Here is an 18,197-nt window from a genome sequence, read left to right as displayed (position 1 = left end):
TTTAGCTTTCCAAGTATTTAACATAAAACCCAAAAGAGCTCCATCTGGCAACCAGCAGGATTTCTAAATAATCTAAATAGTATCTACATAAGAACCAGGCTGTCTATGGATTAAGACAACTTCAACTTTTACAGCCACAAGAAGCCTTTATTAACATAAAAGGAAATTATAAAAAATTAAGTTAGAACAGCAACAAGAGTCTGGCAAGCTGACAAAAGACCCCAGGAATCTCTGCATTAATTTTGAAATGCTGCTTTTGACTTTGTCGGAATATAGCATCATACACTGTGTGGTTTTAAAAAAACAAAACAAAAAAACCCTTAGGTTCAAAGGACTCTAGTACAATAAAACCAGTACTAGGAAAAGATTCAGATTAATGAAAATCAATATATAATTCCTTGCTTTGCAACATGAAACGACCCCTAACATTTTAACATAGTTTGTGGAAAATATTAATATTTAATTACAGACTTCATTGAGTCATGGATGAGGCCCTTCATGTCCATAGATGTCCATCTTCATTAAGAAAATGGTTCAGAATACTGCTGCTAATTATGTTAAACATACCTTTGAACTACTCTTACACAAAAATTTTGATAATTCATAATTCCCAAGTAAATAAACACCTCTCAGAGTAGATAGTATTTAATTTTCCAAGTTATTCATATGAAGGATCTAGCCTTGCACTTCATATCTAGCCTGTATATTTTTTGGCCCGTTTGTGAATGATCCAAACCTGACAGTGCTTTGGTGTCCTACGTGAAATATTTTAATGGTCTTGATGCCCCTGTCAAGTTGCCACTGGGATTTTCTGTCAGTTTCGTGGCAAAAAGTCAAAGAGCAAAAGCAGTGGGCCTAAAAAAAAACATGCTATGGTGATCCTGTGAGGATAGGGCAGCCTTGAAGCTCTGCATTTTTGCTATCCCTGGGCTACAGGAAGAGAATTTCTATCTTTATCATTGCCCATCTGGCACCTTTCACAGGCAGCAAGAACAAAGAAGTAAAATGTACTGGTCCCTACCATCTGCTTCTGCTTATAAAGTCTAGAAAGAGCCTGATAGGGAAGAAAGAAAAAAAAAACCCAACCCCTTCATTTCCCACCGAACTGTTCTGGCAGGTACACATTTTTGCCTATACTTCTTACATATCTTAGGGCAACTCTAGAGGCCCTTGGTTCCCTGCAGCAATACAGCTGCTTGATGCAGAGCATCCCAAACGCTCCTAGCCTCACATCTTCATTCACGAGCGTCTAACAGCCTGGAAAGAAAGGTTGCGTTGTTTGAGATTTGCTTTATTGGATCAGCCTCTGTTTTATCTAGAATAGGAAAATTCCTGTGGGTTTAATAGGAGGTATTACCCTACAGATTTTCTCTGGTTCCGCCTCCTTTCCCATCAGCCACATCCCCTCTTGCTGCAAGACTGCATACACCATGTGTTGGCTCGACCCCTTCTGTCTCTGACAGAAGTTTGGCCAAAAAGAGCAGATTTTCTGCTACTTTGATCATTTCCTGTGGTAAAAAGTGAAGGGAATTATCTGACCCATGGTCTTTTTTTTCTTAGTTTTGAAAAATAACATGGATTTACATTTGCAAGTTCCCTTAAAGAGTGTACTTGCTTTTCAATAGCATTTTGCTGCTAGTTTAGTGGTTGTCTTACAGAACTTATTTTTTTTAGAATCAGAAAACACATTGGTCCGATCTCAAATTCGGAGATTCAGCTGCTGTATTAAATCAGTAATGAACTTTGCTATGATGAAGCAGCAACCAAAGGGTAGTATCAAATTCACAGACAATACGAAAGTGACAACTTCTTCCCTGTTAAAAAATTTTTACATTTAAAAAATAAGCTTAATTCTCTTCTGGTGGGGATAGTGTTATTTTTGGCTATAAATGTGCATTGCATAATGTGTTTAGAAATAAGTTAACCCTTTCATTAAAAGCACTATTAGAGTAGATCTATGACATATGTGATATAAGCACCCTGAAATATTAAGTTTTCTTTTGTCAAAATCACCAAGGTTCTAGATCAGAAAACACATCTCATGCTTGTCTAACCCTATGTTGAAATAGTGACACTACCTGTTGACCTAAATGGTGTAAGCATTTGGGCAACAAGGGCCTAAAGTATGACGCCAAGTAATAATCGGTGACCTCGATGGGGCCTGCAATTGCACCCTGAAAACTAGTTCATTACGTATTTTTTCTGTCCCAGAGAGTACAAAGTAAACGAGCAACATGAATATACCTACTGAAATAATGTCTTATATCAGAATATTCTATAGGAATACATTCCAAATAAATTATTGCAATATACATTGTCTTTACAAATGTGGCACTACAGCATTTTATATGCTCACGCTTAGTAGTGGAACCACACTCTTTCAGCTCAGAAAATGCCACAACGTGCATATGTATATATAGACTTTTTCCTATTAATCATTTACTGAGAGTGCATAAAAACAGTTGTACTTGTTTGCATGGAGCCTTTTTTTTTTCTTTTTTTTTTTTTTTAAACTTTGCTGTGCTAATTATATGAATAGCACAGATTTTGACAGATACGCTCTTGAGCTGAGGCCAGGGAGCGCATGGCTCCCTTTGTATGAGTTCTACTCTGGAAAGAAATGATTGAACATTTTGAAGTGTGAAAATAACTGTTATTTTAAAATATTACAGTAAGTTACTTTGGTGAATTTACTATTTGTGTATGTTTTGTTTGGTTTTTTGTTTTTTTTTTTTTAATCAGCCTGTTAACTAAAATCATGGCCTGGCTACATTTCATGTTTTATTTTATAAAATCCACCAAAACCCCCCACACCTCAAAAGCAAAGGGAGATCTAGAGCAGTTTGTTTTCTTTCAGTGTTAAAAAAGGAAAAAGAAGATACATACTTATTTATATATGTATGCATGTACTTCACTTCAAAATATAATCAGAAAGGGGGGAAGAATCTGCAGTATCCTTGTTAAAACAAAAATTGCACTAAACCACTTAAAACAAAGTCTTACCACAACAAAAATCGGCACTGTCATCATTAATAACATATTGCCTTTCATATGCAGAGGTAATAAGGAGGCTGCACTGTGATCCATATAACCTCAATAATGTATAAATGAATCAAAAAGAATCTAATTAGTTCAGCAGCACCAAAAATTATTAAGTAGAAACATCAAAGGAGCCAGTGGGACGTTACTTTTTTTTGTCAGACACGCTGCAGAGCTGCCCTTCAGAATCCTCCGACTTTATAGCTGGAAGCAGGCCTCATGAATGTAGGTCACAGTAACTTAAAAGCACTGGAGCTAAAGGATACCACCCCAGTACCCGTACCCTCCCTGAGCAGCACTGCCCTGCAGCCTCCTCAGCACCATCTCCGCACGTCCCACACGAAGTTCTGCACCATCTAGGATCGAGGCAAAGGAAGGGTGGAGCCAGCTCCTCACCTCCTGTCTGCAGCCACACAAGATAGTACATCCTGAAAGCATTATGTTTGCTACAATCCCTTTTTCCTCCTTCCCCTCAGTGCAACTGTGGAAAAGAAGGAAGGGTAGATTGGAACAGTATCTTGGCTTCCACGGAGACACGCTACAAGCGAGGGAGATGATAGAAAGGACAGTTGAACAGACAAACGCAAACGCTACAGAGGCACAGGACCTCCCTGGAGATGGCCTTGGCCTCCTATGAATCCCTCCGGAGTCCTACAGCTGTTCCTGCCATCCAGATGGGAAAACGTGTGTGTGTGCACATGTGAGAGAGCTGCTGAGGAAATACCTGTGGAGGCATCTAACTCAAAGGTAGAACAGCGTGTTTTGATAAATAAATATTTATTTATGAAAAAATAGTGAGAAAACTTTTATCCGGTACCACACAGATGCAGACATCCGTGCCTTTTTGCAGCGTATACTGCTAGGCTTGTATTGCATCAGAGATATAACACAGTGAGAAAACCATACCCCAGAGGAATGTAGCTTGGACTGATTTTTCACAAAGAGAAGTCCTAATCATACAATTCACTGAAGTCAGAAAAGTTTCATTTAAAAATAAACAAAACCTAATACTGGGGTCCACTGTACTTAAGTCAAGGAATTATTTTTTTCTAACCTTGAATATACGGATATATAAGCTTAGCTTGTATCTCCTTCAACAGGATGTATTTGTCCACGACGCAGTAATGTTTCACTCCCCTTTGAAATTAAGTAAAAGCATCACATGCAAGAGAAACAATAAAGCTATAAAAGGAAGACCTTTCACCATTCCAGGACTGTTCCATATCCCAAGCCAAAAGGTTTACTTATTCAAAGGAAGAAATAGGACAGTACTTGTGCAGTAAAGGTTCAAACCACGGTAACCACATTTTTAAGGTACATTCTCCAATAGCTTTCAACATTGTTCAATTTGCAGACCTATAAAAAAAAAAATCCAATTATGCACTGCAGCTGGGCAGACAAACAAAGCCCGAAGACTCGCTCTTCTATTTACCTTTCATGGAACGTATAGAAGGCGACAGATCCCACAGGTCCACAAAGACCAGGCTGAAAAAAATCACCATTGCAATTATGGGAACTACTGCAGCGTACCCCTAAGGTTCACTCACAATTCCCAAGGAATTCAACTGGAGGTGGACTGGGCCTCAAAAGTTAGCTAATTTTTCCTGTTATCTACAACATCAAACTCGGACTACTTTGACAGAAATCTGTACTGAGGAGCTCCAACACAAACCTCTGAGGAATCAAAGGGCCCACTCCAGCAAACCTTCACAGTCCTAAGTAGACACATGCAACACACACAGGGCTATCCAGCAGGGTCATGTTTTTCAAGAAATAAATTGATATGGAAACTCACAAACTTAACACAGATGGCTCACAACACCTGCAAAAGTTAAAATACAAAACTTCTCAAAAGTTAACACGGAATGCTGATAAAGGCAAACAAAGCCAGCCTATGCCACTGCAGCAACCAGCAGCACTCTGCAGACAGAGCAATCCCAATGCCTACAGCACTGTCCAGCTTTCCACAAATACAACTACAGAGTTATCTCTGTCAGAGGTGTCCTGAGGAGGAGGGATAGTACTGGGGGAGGGACAGTATTTATGAAAATAGAAGAACTGAATTGAGGCCTGTATGCTGCTGTCTAGAACTACAGTAACATTTGTACCACCCATTCCCTGGGGGAAATGACATACAATGCAAACAGGCCTAGTTGTTCAATTATTCAAGTATTAAGAGATTCACAGAAAGACATCTGAGAAACATAACATTTTAATAGATGAAATAAATACTCCAGTACATGCAAGATAAAAACTGACATTGGAAAAAAATTAAAAATCACTTTTGTTATAGTGTAATTTTTTGTTTGTTTGTTTAAACACTCACAGTAGCTTTTCCCCCAGTTTGGAAATCAACACATGGAAAACATAATCACAACCTCCAGTCCTTCCACTCCTACACACCAAATGCACTTCTAACCTAACACTTGATGCAAAATAAAAAAAAGTCATACAAAACAAAAACAAACAAAATAGTAGCTACATCCATCATCTATGTGTTGTTGGTTTTTTTTTTCATTTTTTTAAATGAGTGAGAACTGAGGTAACCTTTTTCCTGCACAACCGAACAGTAAAATTTAGAAGGGAAATTTCGGAAGACAAGACAAGACAAACTCTAAAAACCGCACCCAGCGCGATTAAAGCTTTTTTTTTTTTTCTCTCCTTTTTTAAGATACCCCCACCTCCCCAAATATAAAAAACTTTGAAACAGTTATTACCATTTGTGTGAAGACCTTGTTGAATAAAGGAAAATCTATCTGCAGATACTTGCTTGACTTTAAAGAAGCCAAAACTGGCTACCTTTATTAGTACGTATGGTTTGAATGTGTTCTGCTTCTTCACCACATGAAATCAAAGGATGGGGCTCATCCAAGCAAATTCTTTGGTATACAAAAAAAGGGGCGAGGAGGTGGGATATTATTTTCCTTTAGCAATGACTGGGATCTAAACAGAAGATGTGGGGGTTAATTCACAGAATTGGAGTTCACTGGCGGTAAAGTCCTGGGTGAAGATCTTTCTCTTAGTGCCTGAGATAACAGGTTGCAACCATCCGAGACGGCGCAAGCTGAGTTCCTCAACCTTTCCCTGTAATCGCTCATTTTGGTGCTACTTTCGGGGTGTTGGGCTATATCCCTGAGGCATTGGGTCAGGAGCACACAAGCAGATACCACACTCATGGCTCCTCCTAGGATGGCAGTTTGCACAGCTTTGCCCTCTGGATTAATGGTGGCAGCTTTACCCAAAAACTGGGGCTCAGTGGCAAAGCCCACCAGAGCGTAGACAGACTGCACCAAAGGTCCACTGAACAAGACGCATCGGTTCCTGGTCAGCTCGCTGGGTGAAGTCTTGACCTCCTTGACACACGCCAAGAGGGCAGAGGCGCTGGTGCTCATACATTTGACACTGAGTTTGAACTGCTCCTTAGCAAATTTATCCTTGGATTTCTCACTGGCCAGCACGCAGGCGTCTGTCAGGAATTTCAAGTTCTTGGACATGTTCTGAGAAACCTCCAGCAGGAGCTGAGGGCTCATGTCTGCCAAAGGGGTGGTCTTCAGGACCCCGCAGCCGTGCTCCACCTCATGCCTACATCGGGTCACCTTGTAGCGATCCACCAAGCCAGGCATAGCAGGCTGGGCCCCCGGAGTCTCCACTGCAGCCAGGTAGGCAGCATGGGCAGAGCATTCGGTCAGGGAGACCACCAGCTCCCCCATCTCCATCAGGCTTTCCCCCACCTCCCCGAAGCGTCCCATGTTGAGCTGGCTCTGGACGTCATGGGTCAAGATGGAGAGTCCTTTGGTCCTGGCAATGATCGTGTCCCTGCACTTCTCGAAGGACTCGCCAAAGACAGACAGGCTCTCGGTGTTCACCGGCCTGGTCTCGCTCGACAGCAGAAGCAGATCAGCCACCAGTTGCATCTTGATCTTGCAGTGGTCGCAGATAGAGATGAGCTTCTTCCTCTGCAGGGAACCGCTGCTGGGGATGCCGCCGCCAGACACCTCGCTGCTGGACTTGCCAGAGCCACCGCTAGCCATAGCGCCGGGGGGGCACTCGCATGCCGCTCGCTACCCCGCTGCCACCGCCTCTGCCGCCGCCGCCCGAGCAGTCCCGACTGAGCCCGGCAGGATCGCTCTGCCTTTTCCGCAACATCATTCCATTAATCGCCGGGAGGCAAGAAAAGGCTCTGGGCGCCGGGGCTGCCGCTGCTGCGGGGAGCGAGCTCCGCCGGGGCGCCCGCCCCGCTCCGGCGCCACCCTTCGCTCCTACGGCGCTCCCGCGGCGGGTCGGCGCTCGCCGGGAGCCCCCGGGCCCCGCTCCGGCATCGTTTGGCTAAAAATATTTTCCTTTTTTCTTTCTTTTCTTTTCCGCACGTTGGCTTCCCTCCCTTCCACCACCTCCTCCGCCGGCTTCCCGGCTGCGGGATCCTGCGCAAAGTTCCCCTTTACGAGACGGAATACCTCAGAGACGCTCGGCAGTCGCACGGAGTTGGGGCAGGGGCGCAGCCCTCCGAGTTGCTACCGTGCCGCCGGCTCCTCCGCTCGGCGAGCGCCAGCCGGGCGCAGCTCGCGAGGGCCGGAGGGGCGGCGGCTGCGCACCATGTGCCGCCCCCGGCGCGCCCGCCGCGGCCCCGCGCCGCCGGCTCGCAGGAAGCGCCGCGGAGGGTGTGGCCCGCCCGCCGCCCCGCGCCGCCACAGCCCCGCCGCGCACCCCGCCGCCGGGCCGGGGAGGGGAGAGGGGGCGCCGCGGGGAACCGGGACGGGAGGGGAGCCGCGGGAGGAGAAGGGGGGGGGGAAGGGGGGAAAAAAAAAAAAAAAAAAAAGAAGAGAGAGAGGGGAGAGGGGGGAAAAAAAAAAGATCCACCGGATCCGGGTGCTGGGGGCGGGCGCGCGGGATCCGTTCCCCTTCCTTCTGCCGCTGCCTCACTCCTTCCTGCCTCGATCATTCACGCGGCCGCTGCGAGCTCGCTCCCCGCCGCCGCGGTCCATGCCCCTTCGCCCAGGGCCCCGCAGACTCGGCGCCGCCGGCCCCTCCTCGCCCGGCTCCCGCTGTGGCCGCCGCCGCACCAACTTAGGCTCTTCCCGCAAACAAGGGTGGTGGCTCCGGGCTACAGCCGCGGATGCTGCGACCCGCCCGGCCTTGCGGTCCTCCTGCCATGTTTTCTGGCTGAGTCGCCAACTCCCAGGGAAAAAAAAAAAAAAAGAGAAAAAAAAAAAGAGGGGGGAGGAAGTCTTCTTTTAAATTCCCTTTCTCAGGCTTTCAGACAAACTACTGGGAAGACGCGGCTGCGGCGGATCTGCCAGCCAGACGCTGCATGGCTCTGAGGGAGGCTCCCCCCTCCCCGTTGCCTTTGCTGTAACCTCACTTAAGCCTATCGAAATCTTTTGTGCGGTGTCACCGCCCTTCGTTTAAATCCTGCCCTCCCCCCGCCGCCCAGCTCCACGCCCGCCGCCTCACGCTCCTCCCAGGCGGAGGGGGCAGCAGCGCCGTGCCGCGGCCGGCACCGCCCGCTCGGCGGCCGCGGGCCCGCGCCGGGCACCGGCCAACGTCCCCAACGGCCGCCGCCGCCGCCCCCCCCCCCCTCACCTCACCTCCCTTCCCTTCCCCTCCCCTCAGACGTCAGGCGAACCCCGTCCCCGCCGGGCGCGGGATTAGAGAGGGCTGAATGAATAAATAAACGACGGCGGGGGGGAAGCGCGGGGGGGTGAGGAGGGGAAGAGAAGAGAAGAGGCGAGGCCGGTGGGAGGAAAGTGAAAGGGAAGCCGGAGAGGGGCAGCCGGATGAGCTCAGCCCGGGAGGGCCGGTGCGGCCGCCGATTGGGCGGGAGCGCGTCGCGCAGTCGGACATCGGAGACGGAGGAGATGCCGAGAAGCCGCCCCCCGCCCCAGCCCGCCGGGGCACCGGCGCCCCGGGTGCCGCTTCCCGCGGCGCGCTGCGCCCGCCAGGCCTGCTGCCCCGGGCGGCCCGCCAGGTAAGTTCGACGTTCCGGTCAAAACTCCGGCTCCTGTCACTGCTCGGCCCGGTTCCGTAGGGCAGGGCAGGGCAGCGGGCTGGCAGCGCCGGGGCCGCGGCACCGAGCGCCCTTTGCGGACTGTCGCGCTTCAGGTGGAAGAATCCGTTCCATATTGCAGCCGGCACGGTGACGGACCAAAGACGGTCTCACGGCGCTAAAGACAGCGGGCCTTCCTTACACCAGCGGGGGGCTTCGGCGGGCTTTGCTCTGATGTAGTTAAAAAGCCCAACCTCTTGCTAGTCGTAATTGGTGCTGTAAATATGGTACGGGGGATTACTGCATCTGTATTTACATAGAGATGCTTCCCTCAGCGCTGGTCTTGACCCATTTTCTAAACCAATGAAAATGAATTTAGTATGTTTCTTTCATGTTTCTGTCATTGTTTCTGAAGACTGGTTACCATTTGTTAGAATTTAGCAGGGAAAATGTAAAACTGCTGACGCGAACTGTGTACGGAAAGCCTCTGCAAAGCCGACTTTCTGTGGCCTGTTTCCAATCTGCAGCACACCAAGAACTTTATTAGATGATTCTTGTCAAAAGCAAGATGTTAGGCTCAGTAACTCTGAGGCGTTCAAGTAAATGCCATTAAACAATAATAAAATTAAAATTACTAATTGGGCTGGAACAAGTTCTAAGAAGATGGGTTTAATGCTGCCTGGGATGCTTCCAAAGGGAATATATAGTTTGGTAAACGATGGTGATGAGAATATTTACGTCCCACGCATCAGATTCTCTCCTGTTACGCAGTATCTCCGTCAACATAATCCTCAATAATCAGGGTCCATGTTGAAACCACATCTTCCATTTGCTACATATTTTGCTGCAGCTTAAGCTGCAGCTAAATAACATTCTTTTGCTTCTTTCAATGAGACTTTCCTTTTTTAAGTTAGCCTCTTAATTCTAGGCATTTACAATGCATTTAGCAGGCTACAGAAATCTAGAAATACATTTGTCCCAATTCACAGTTACGTTAACATCCTGCTACATTTATACTACTGCAGGGGTATAAGTGACCTTGAAATAACTAAGAATTGGACCAGACTGCTCACTTGCAGGCCAGATCCAGCGATGTCCTGGCACAAACAGAGCCCGTCTAATAGACTGCATACATTTAAAGAGCTTCAGACAAGTTTATTTGTACATATTCTCACCCATTAGCTAGAGGAACCCTTGGCCTTCTCTATGGACTTGTAGAGCGGGACGTGAGCAGGATGACTACAGATGTGGAAGTGGAGGGTTAACAGGATGTATGCTTCTGGGGGGCGGGGGGGGGGGGGGAACGGGAACCCTTTCCGTAGAGCCAGGCTTGAGGAAAGGGGCAGATACTGGTCTTTGGGTGTGTCGAAAAAATACGGCAGTTCTCCACCCATCCCTCCTCACAGAAACAGTGTGAGGGAAATTCTGTTTACTTGAGTCAGATTATAGCAGTTTAAAGGAAGGTCATGATTTGGGCCTAAACAATTTTGGCTTACTGCCAGCAACTCGTTTTCAAAACTATAAATAGGAATGATTTCAGAGTACTCTGAAAAATAAAAATCAATGGGCAGAAGCAGCCAGCTGAATTGTATTTCAAAATATTTTCAGATATGTCCTTAAATGAGGCAGTGAGATATTATGTAGCACAAGGAATGCCTCTCATAAATACTAACCTAGTTTATTTTTAATGAGGATTGACTACATTTAATTAGGGTTTGAAAGTTTTCATTTTAGAAAACGTAGGTCTCACCCCTGGCTAGAAGAGGTGTTAAATGACCTAATAATCGTTTCCATTTATAGATGCTGCCGCCTGCCGTGATGTTCCATATGATTTGTGCCATTCCCCAAGGACAAAGCGGAGAGATCCTTGGTTTGGACAGTTCCTGCTGTGGCTCCTCCACCAGCCCTCCTCCCAGCTGCCCACACCAGAAACACAGCTAGGCCTTAACCCATGGCAGTTCCTAGCAGCTGACAGGGCCACCAAAGCTCTTAGTAACTGCTATAATATAAAGCAAATATTCTTTGAGCTCCTTTAATCTGTCCACAAGACTGATCCAGTGCTTATCAGCCTCAGTATTAGCAAGGGGCAGAACTGGTAATTATTGTCATGTCGTAGGTGTTGCTTGTGGATGGTTTCCCAGGCAGTCTTGCCAAATGTCATTTTCCTCCAGTAGCAGCCCTGGGTGTTCAGCTCTTCTGCATATGAAATGTATGATGAAGAGTGTCCTGACTTTCACTGTTTGAAAAAATAATGTAGAAAATACCACCTTAATTGGTTGGTTGCACCATGGAAGAGGCATTTCTTGGAGCAGCTGCCTGTTAGAACCTTCCTACAGACTGTGTTGTTGCATCATAAGTACACCTGGCCTGGCTGGGTTCAAGATCACCCACGGTCTGTATTTACCATGGTTATTATTTGACCATAAACACATAGTCTTATTCTAAAAGGCAGCCTTGAAGGCAGATTCTCTTGGGTCTGGTAATTTGAGTAGAATAGATCAGCTAGATACATGCTGTAGAGGTCGGGTAGATGTATCTGTGGTTTAGGAGCAAACTTTTACTTGGTGATGTTTGGGGTGGGTATTATTTCCTTCATAAGTCTTTGGCACATCTCTCTGAAGGAGAATGTGTGCGTACCGATTTATTTCATGGCTGCTGAGTCCAAAGGTGACCTGCAGGACTTGGGCAGCTCTCTGAATTGGCGTAAAGACTTAGAAGACATGAAATTCAGGTGGCCACGCTTGGCCTTAAAAAGCTTTCACTGACAGAGTCTGAATGAAATAACTCTCTGGGGTTCAAAACAGCAGGCATTCTCAGATACAAGGGATTAAAAGGCTTTTTAATGTGGCTTAGTAGTGTACAGAAGATTGGCTTACTTGTATGAGCCCTTCTTTCTTCACATTGATCTTTATTTTGCATTGTGCTTAGTACAACAGAAACTGGAGGCTGAAGTCTTCTTTCCTGAATCATCTGACAGGACTTGGCCCTTTTATTGCTTAGTAAAATCTTTTTTTTTTTTTGTGAAGGAGGAATCGATTTTTGCCAGTGTAGCCAGTGTTGAGTAATAGCTGAAGAATACCAAGTTGTAATAATTTTATGAACACTGTATGTGGCCAGGTTGGTGAGAGGAAGTTACTATACAATGGGTTATACTACTTTATATTACTTTCCTGTATAGATGTATCGATCTAACTTAATAGGGAGCTAGCTGATGAAGGAATAAAAGGCAATTCAGTGGTTCCCCTGTGTCAGCTATATGTGGCTAAACCCATGAGGTGGTAATTACAAGAACGATAGCTCCAATTCTGAGGGATGCAGCTGGTTTGTCAGGCTGAGAACTAAAAATCAGAGGATGATAAAGTTGGCAGAGACTGATGGAAGAAATAATTTAACACAGAGGTAGACTTTGCAGAAGAGGCTGGAAAAAGCTGGGCCTTTTTGCAGGAATGGAATGGTAAGTCATATGGAAGGAAAGGCAAGTGTGTTGACTGTTTTATTGTTGTTAAGATCTATTTTGTCTTAAATGGTTTGGTGCTAAGTAAGTGTTTTGTGGTCAGTACTTAGAGTCATTACTTCACAAGAGACTAAAACTGTAAGGTCTGGGTCTGTCTCGGGTCTGCAGAGGTAATCATGGTTGATACACTGGGGATGCAACCTGAGAACTGGTCTGTGCGTAGCAAAAAAAGACAGCTAGAGATGGGGAGGAACAGTTAACTGGTCACTTGCAACAGCAAAATGCAAGCACAGTCACAAGTTTTGTTTTTTCTTTGAAAATTATTTTGTGTATTAATAAGTAGCTTTTAGAATAATAGGTGGGCTTTCACAGACAGGCTTAACTTTGGTGTTTCGATGTAGGGTTTTTTGTTGGTTTGGGTTTGTTTTTTTTTAATATGGCATAGTCAGAAACACAGTATCAAAGGTAAGAAAAAATTTATTACACAGATACCAGCAATGTAAATATCTCAGTTATGTCTAAAATACCGGTCAGCTCCTGTTGCTCAACTGAAAGAGAATACAGAAAAGTGGTTTTTATTTTGTTGTCCTTTTATTCACCATTTATTGTACTGTTGTTTTCACCACTTACCATATATAATTGATTGGTTGTCCCCTGCTGTTACCATGGATATTTAATACATTGACATGGAAAAGAGACACGTTTTTATGAAAAGGAAAATGCAGCTATAAAACTCCTCTTGCATGGAATGGAAGACTGTGCCATATTTTATGTTGATGCAGCCAGCAATGGCTTTCTGCTCCATGTTCTTATCTACCATCTACACATGTGGATATCCACCCTCCACCTCATGTTTTATGAGGCAAGTGCCTAGGAGAGCATTAGGTGCAACGTAGCTCCCTGTGGCCATTCTCCCTCCCTGGAGCAGGGAAGAAGGGCCGGGTTTGTAGGTCAGTTGGCTTGAAACTCAGAAGCACTTAATGGAAGAGTGGTAAATGCTATTGATTAGAATGGTCCAGCATAAACAGGAATCCAAGACCCTCCCTTGAGACTCTTATGTCTGGGGGGGGGTTGAGATCAAAAGAGAGCACAGTATTTTGAACAAAATGTGCAAGGGCCCACCCTTCCTGAATTGCACTTTCGGTAGTATGTTCTGTTGTGCAGCTGTAATACTTTACAGAAGGGTTTGGGTTCCACCCTCCCTCTCCCTCCCCTTTTTTTTAATATATATCATGAGAGAAATGTAATAGATGTTTTCATAGGAGTCTCTGATCCTACACTTTTCTCATTGTGCCTGTGTGTTCTATGAGGAGAGCTGTTGACCATTACCGGTTTAAGTCTAGCACCTTTAAGTCATCAGAAGTTTGTGTAATGTATTACTTACATTAGATGTAGGTACCAAAACTGACCTGTAAACCTAAAATTAAATTGGGACTACAAAATTAATTTCACTTAGATTGTGGAAATTAGACTATAAATGGAATTCCTGTGGGAACTGTGTAAACCTTCTTTGACATTGATTTAATGTAATTCTTTTCTTAATAGGGTAACTTTAAATTGTGTAACTAGTACATAGTTTTAACCAGCACAGATTTGTAGTGACTCTTGCAGTAAGATGAGTATTAACAGGAACATTCTGTGGTGTTTCTGAATTTAAGGATTACAGTGTACAGCTTTATTGCAGCTGACTAGAAAGTCAGGCGTCATACCCCCTCCCCAAACCTGATCAGATAGGTAATGATGCAAGGCTAACATGTCATTTGTCAAACATCTCCATTCAGTCAATGAGTTTTAATTTATAAAATGCACATGCGCAGGATAACATAAAGTTAGGGTAAAGATTTATTTTGTAGTCAAGACTGAATTCAGAATCTGAATTTCAAGGTTAGTACCTGAATCAGATTTTCATGTCCAAATTACAATAATTAACCCCTAATTTGGGAGAATTTTGAATAAAGACTTAATTTTTCAAATTGGACCCAGGAATTCAAGGTCTGACTAGCTCTAGAACAAAAATCTGCGTTCTCTTAATAGATGGCAAGTGAGTGTGCTTGTTTTATGCCTGAAATTAATTTGAGGACTGAAATTATTCTGACTCATTCAAATCTTTGTGCTCTAGATGACAGCATATTTTGCTTGCTAGTAACAGTATTAAAAAGCATATTTTCTTTCCTTTCTTGAGATTTAGAAATACTCTTTTTAAAGATAACATGTTCGGGTCCGATTCTTCAAGTTTTCCTCCAAATGTGATGGCATTTAGAGGTCTGAAATAACACATGCACTGTCTTTGCTTGAGAGCTCATGCATTAGATTGTCTCTGCAGGGGAGCATTTAGGGTACTTAAGATAATTTGACCTATGAAAACATTGATTTTGAATGTGTTACTGAAAGTAACTCAGAATATGCTGACATTCTGTAAAACATATGACAATGCTTTTAAATGGGGTAAGAATACTCTCAATTCTGGGTCATCTCAAAACTTGCTTCAAGTTTTCTGGGATCTGTTACTCGGCAAGTCTTCTGTATTGTTTAACACAATATTGTCCTGGTCCTTTACTAAGCTGGTAGGTGCAAAAGCAGTTCTAATGCCTGTCGGGCTGTATAAAGAGCACAGCTGTACACCAGACCTCAATCATTTTAGATACTCAAAGTAATCACTAAAAGGCTGCCTTTTGCAACACCGCATTCATCTGAGCCACTATAAACCATCCTCTTGTATTAGTAGAGTTCTTAAAATGAATTAATTCTTCCAGAGACAGCACGTGTTGATAGCAGGGTAGCCCTTGCATGTTCATTCTCCCTTCTGCATGCTTCAGGCTGATCTTCTGATCCTGTTAGTTCAATCTCTTAATTGTCTATATGTCCTTCCAAGACGGCACTGCCCTTTCCTTGATGAAGTCAAAAGTTCTTTGTTCTTTCCAAGGTTTCATTCCAAGGAATGTCAAGGGACAAGCTTTAAGACCCTACTGTACTCTATTTGCAAAGAAAAGTAAAATGTGATGAATGAGAATCCACTTTAAAATAGAAAACTGCACACAAAAACCCTCCACCAGCGAAGACTTGAGAGAGCTTTTGGCAGCTAAAAATATATGCACATTCTTCTCCTAACTCATAAGAAATAATGGTATGGGAAATATATTTTGCACAAGTATAGTTCCAAAAATGTAAGTTATATTTAAAAAAAAAAAAGAGAGAATCCCAAACTTCATTAACAGAAATTTAGAACAACCTGAAGCCTTGCTGACTCAGCCCTACTTAATAATGAAAACAGTTTACATCAACAGGGGGAGGTAGATTTGCCTTTCTGATAAGGTGTAACTTTATAATTGAAAGTACTACTCATAAAATTTGCGTATTGTAGAAGCAGAAATAATAGCCATAGCTTGAGACATTCCCTAGCATGACTAGAGGGGAAGCTACAAGGTAAAGCCTTAAACACTTTACTTTTGCAATCTACAATGAAAGTAGCCATCTATTATCGGATATATTCTGTATTGTAATCATAATAGTGTTAGCTACTAGGACTATAAAAACTGTTAAGGAACATGAAAAATGCTTAAGCTGTAAAAAGCATATTTGTATGATTCTATAGATACTCTGAACAAAACACAGTGTGCTTCAATAAAGAAAAAATGCAATTTAATTTGCCCCTGTCAGTAATAAGTATTTCTAGCTGCATTGCTTTTGTTTCTTGCATGGGAAAGAACAGCAGAGTACAGAGGCTGAATAGGTGTTTGTGCTGCAGCTGACTCCACAAAGAGCATATGTTGAACAAGTTCTTCCTGGACAGAGAATTCTGCCCAAACAGAGATAGCTGCAAGGTCAGAGCCAAGCATGAAAAATATCTCCCTTTCAAATTAAAGCTTTTATATGCACGACAAGGAGATGTATAGTGTTGTTTGGTGCAGTGCTGGATATACTGAACAACTTGTTCACTCACCAAAGGGAATTGGATTACTTTGGAAATCCACATCTGAATGTAGGACCAGATATTAAAGAAAGTCAAAGTTGGCTTGGTTTGTTCAAGTAAGGGAGAACAGAATTGAAGAAAATATTTCCCAGTAGAAATTCAGTGAAAATATGCTGTAAGTCCAGCATTCCAAGATTGAATCTTTAGTCTTTATTTTCTTTCCAGTGAATGTATGCATGATCCAGTAATAACAAAAGTTACCAGAAACATATTTTAGTAAAACCTCATTAATCAGTATACCTGATGTTCATTACATTTAATGAGAAATCACTGAGCAAATGTGCTCATTAGTGACTTACTGGACAGCTTTGTGAAAGGTACTTGACTAAAACCCTGTTTCAGTTACTGTACATTTAACAAGCTCCATGAATAGCTATGGTCTCCCTGCTTCCTGTTTCTCAGGCGCACTGGCAGTATGTCTGAAATGTTATAAAACGATAACCCTCAGTATGGAGGTTGCAGACCAGACTGGTTGTTTATCAGGGTGCTGAAATCTTGGATCCCACATTCTCCTCTGCTGTTTCTCATGCTATGCATGCACTTGGCAAGCTGCTGCTTCATGTGGCATGTCTCCCTGGCATTCACAAGCTACACAGCCCTTCAGCGTCTTACCATTTGAATAGTCAGTCGAGGCTTCGGAAAGCCTCCCGAACCCACGTCCCTGCCTACTGACTGCTTTTGTTTTGTATTTGCATGCTGTGCCCATTAGGGCAGTGGGCTCCTGATTCATTATAGGACTATATGGAACAGTAACAGAACTGGGGTTGAAGTGTTGTTCACTCTAGAGAATTAGCTCCTCTGCTCTGAGCCTGCTCTCCCTCCAGTGCTTCCAATGGAATGGAAAAGCACCCTGTTCACCCATCAGCCTGACCACAATTCATATCTACCAGTAGTTGTTACTGTGATGCTCCCTTGAATTCCCAAGTTTAAACTTCTTGGAGTCCCAAGTCCAAGAGGCCAAGGAGAAGCTGGTGCTATTTATAATGAAAACAGCTTCCATGAGGAAAAAAGTGACGACTCTAGAGCAAATAAGGCTATGCAGATATCAATCTGTCTATTATTTGGTTTGTTTTGGATAATGGAAAAGTAGTCTGTACAAAGAAAAAGCCGTATCTCTTAATTTTTTGTGGTGGTCAGACATTCTGGAGTTGTATTTTAGTCAACGAACAGCTTTATTTAAGTCTTCTTCTAAAAACCTAGTATTACTGGGATGCTAGTTAAAATCAGAAGACTCGGTGCAATGGGCCCAGTTCCTATCCCATCCATTAGTGAACACAGATACTTGGTCATCCCGCTTTCAAAAAAAAAGCAACAAAAAGGAATCCCATAGCTTATATTCCAGGAGCTGGTCCATCATGCGTTTCTTTTTTTAAAAAACCCGACAATGTCCACCTTTCAGTCAATCCTCTGGGCCAAGACCTGCAGGGACTACACCCAGAGCGGCCCCCGACCGCAGCAGGCCGGGGCTGGGCGGGAGCCTCCTGAAACGGCCCATTGTGCCGGGACAGCGCCTCGCACGCCGGGCTGCGACATCGCGGTGGAGGAGGAGGAGGAGGAGGAGGAGGAGGGTGCTCGCCATCCTCCCCCCGCGGCGCTCGGGCACGCCTCGGGGAGCAGCACCCCCACCCGCCCCGCCCGCGGCAGCCGCCCACTGGCCCAAAAGGCGGCTGTCGCCCCCACCCCCTCGCTCGAGTCCCAGCACCCCGTGACGCCCAGCCCGCCCCGCCGCCTCTGCCGCGGCCCTCTCGCCC

The 18,197-nt window shown here is 44.5% G+C and overlaps 1 protein-coding gene and 2 long non-coding RNA genes across 5 annotated transcripts in view; 2 read left to right on the top strand and 1 right to left on the bottom strand.

Moving 5' to 3' along the window:
* Positions 1-707, top strand: part of LOC128150998 (uncharacterized) — a 43,917-nt gene extending 43,210 nt beyond the window's left edge. The window contains exon 10 of the long non-coding RNA XR_008238256.1: positions 470-707. This is a non-coding gene — a long non-coding RNA (uncharacterized LOC128150998). The remainder of the gene's footprint in view (positions 1-469) is intronic.
* A 4,528-nt stretch (positions 708-5,235) lies between these two features.
* On the bottom strand, positions 5,236-7,812 carry TLNRD1 (talin rod domain containing 1). Its single transcript, XM_052807889.1, has one exon. It carries the CDS (start codon positions 7,068-7,070, stop codon positions 6,003-6,005), a length of 1,068 nt encoding a protein of 355 aa, XP_052663849.1. The 5' UTR covers positions 7,071-7,812; the 3' UTR covers positions 5,236-6,002.
* An 805-nt stretch (positions 7,813-8,617) lies between these two features.
* Positions 8,618-17,695, top strand: LOC128150631 (uncharacterized). Of its 3 annotated transcripts, none has more exons than XR_008238128.1 (3): positions 8,618-9,004; positions 10,823-12,476; positions 16,186-17,695. It is a non-coding gene; the product is annotated as an uncharacterized LOC128150631 (long non-coding RNA). The 3 variants fall into 3 exon arrangements; XR_008238127.1 differs by having other exon boundaries at positions 16,181-17,695; XR_008238126.1 differs by lacking the exon at positions 16,186-17,695 and adding an exon at positions 15,400-16,119 and having other exon boundaries at positions 8,619-9,004.
* Positions 17,696-18,197: the final 502 nt, after the last annotated feature.

The sequence above is a fragment of the Harpia harpyja genome, chromosome 14 (assembly GCF_026419915.1).
Source record: "Harpia harpyja isolate bHarHar1 chromosome 14, bHarHar1 primary haplotype, whole genome shotgun sequence".
Classification (NCBI taxonomy): domain Eukaryota; kingdom Metazoa; phylum Chordata; class Aves; order Accipitriformes; family Accipitridae; genus Harpia; species Harpia harpyja.
Note: the sequence above shows the minus strand (reverse complement) of the source record. Positions and strands in the feature narration are given on the sequence as shown.

Excerpts from the sequence above, each read along its gene's own strand:
- TLNRD1 (XM_052807889.1), bottom strand. The coding sequence starts at position 7,070 with ATGGCTAGCGGTGGCTCTGGCAAGTCCAGCAGCGAGGTGTCTGGCGGC.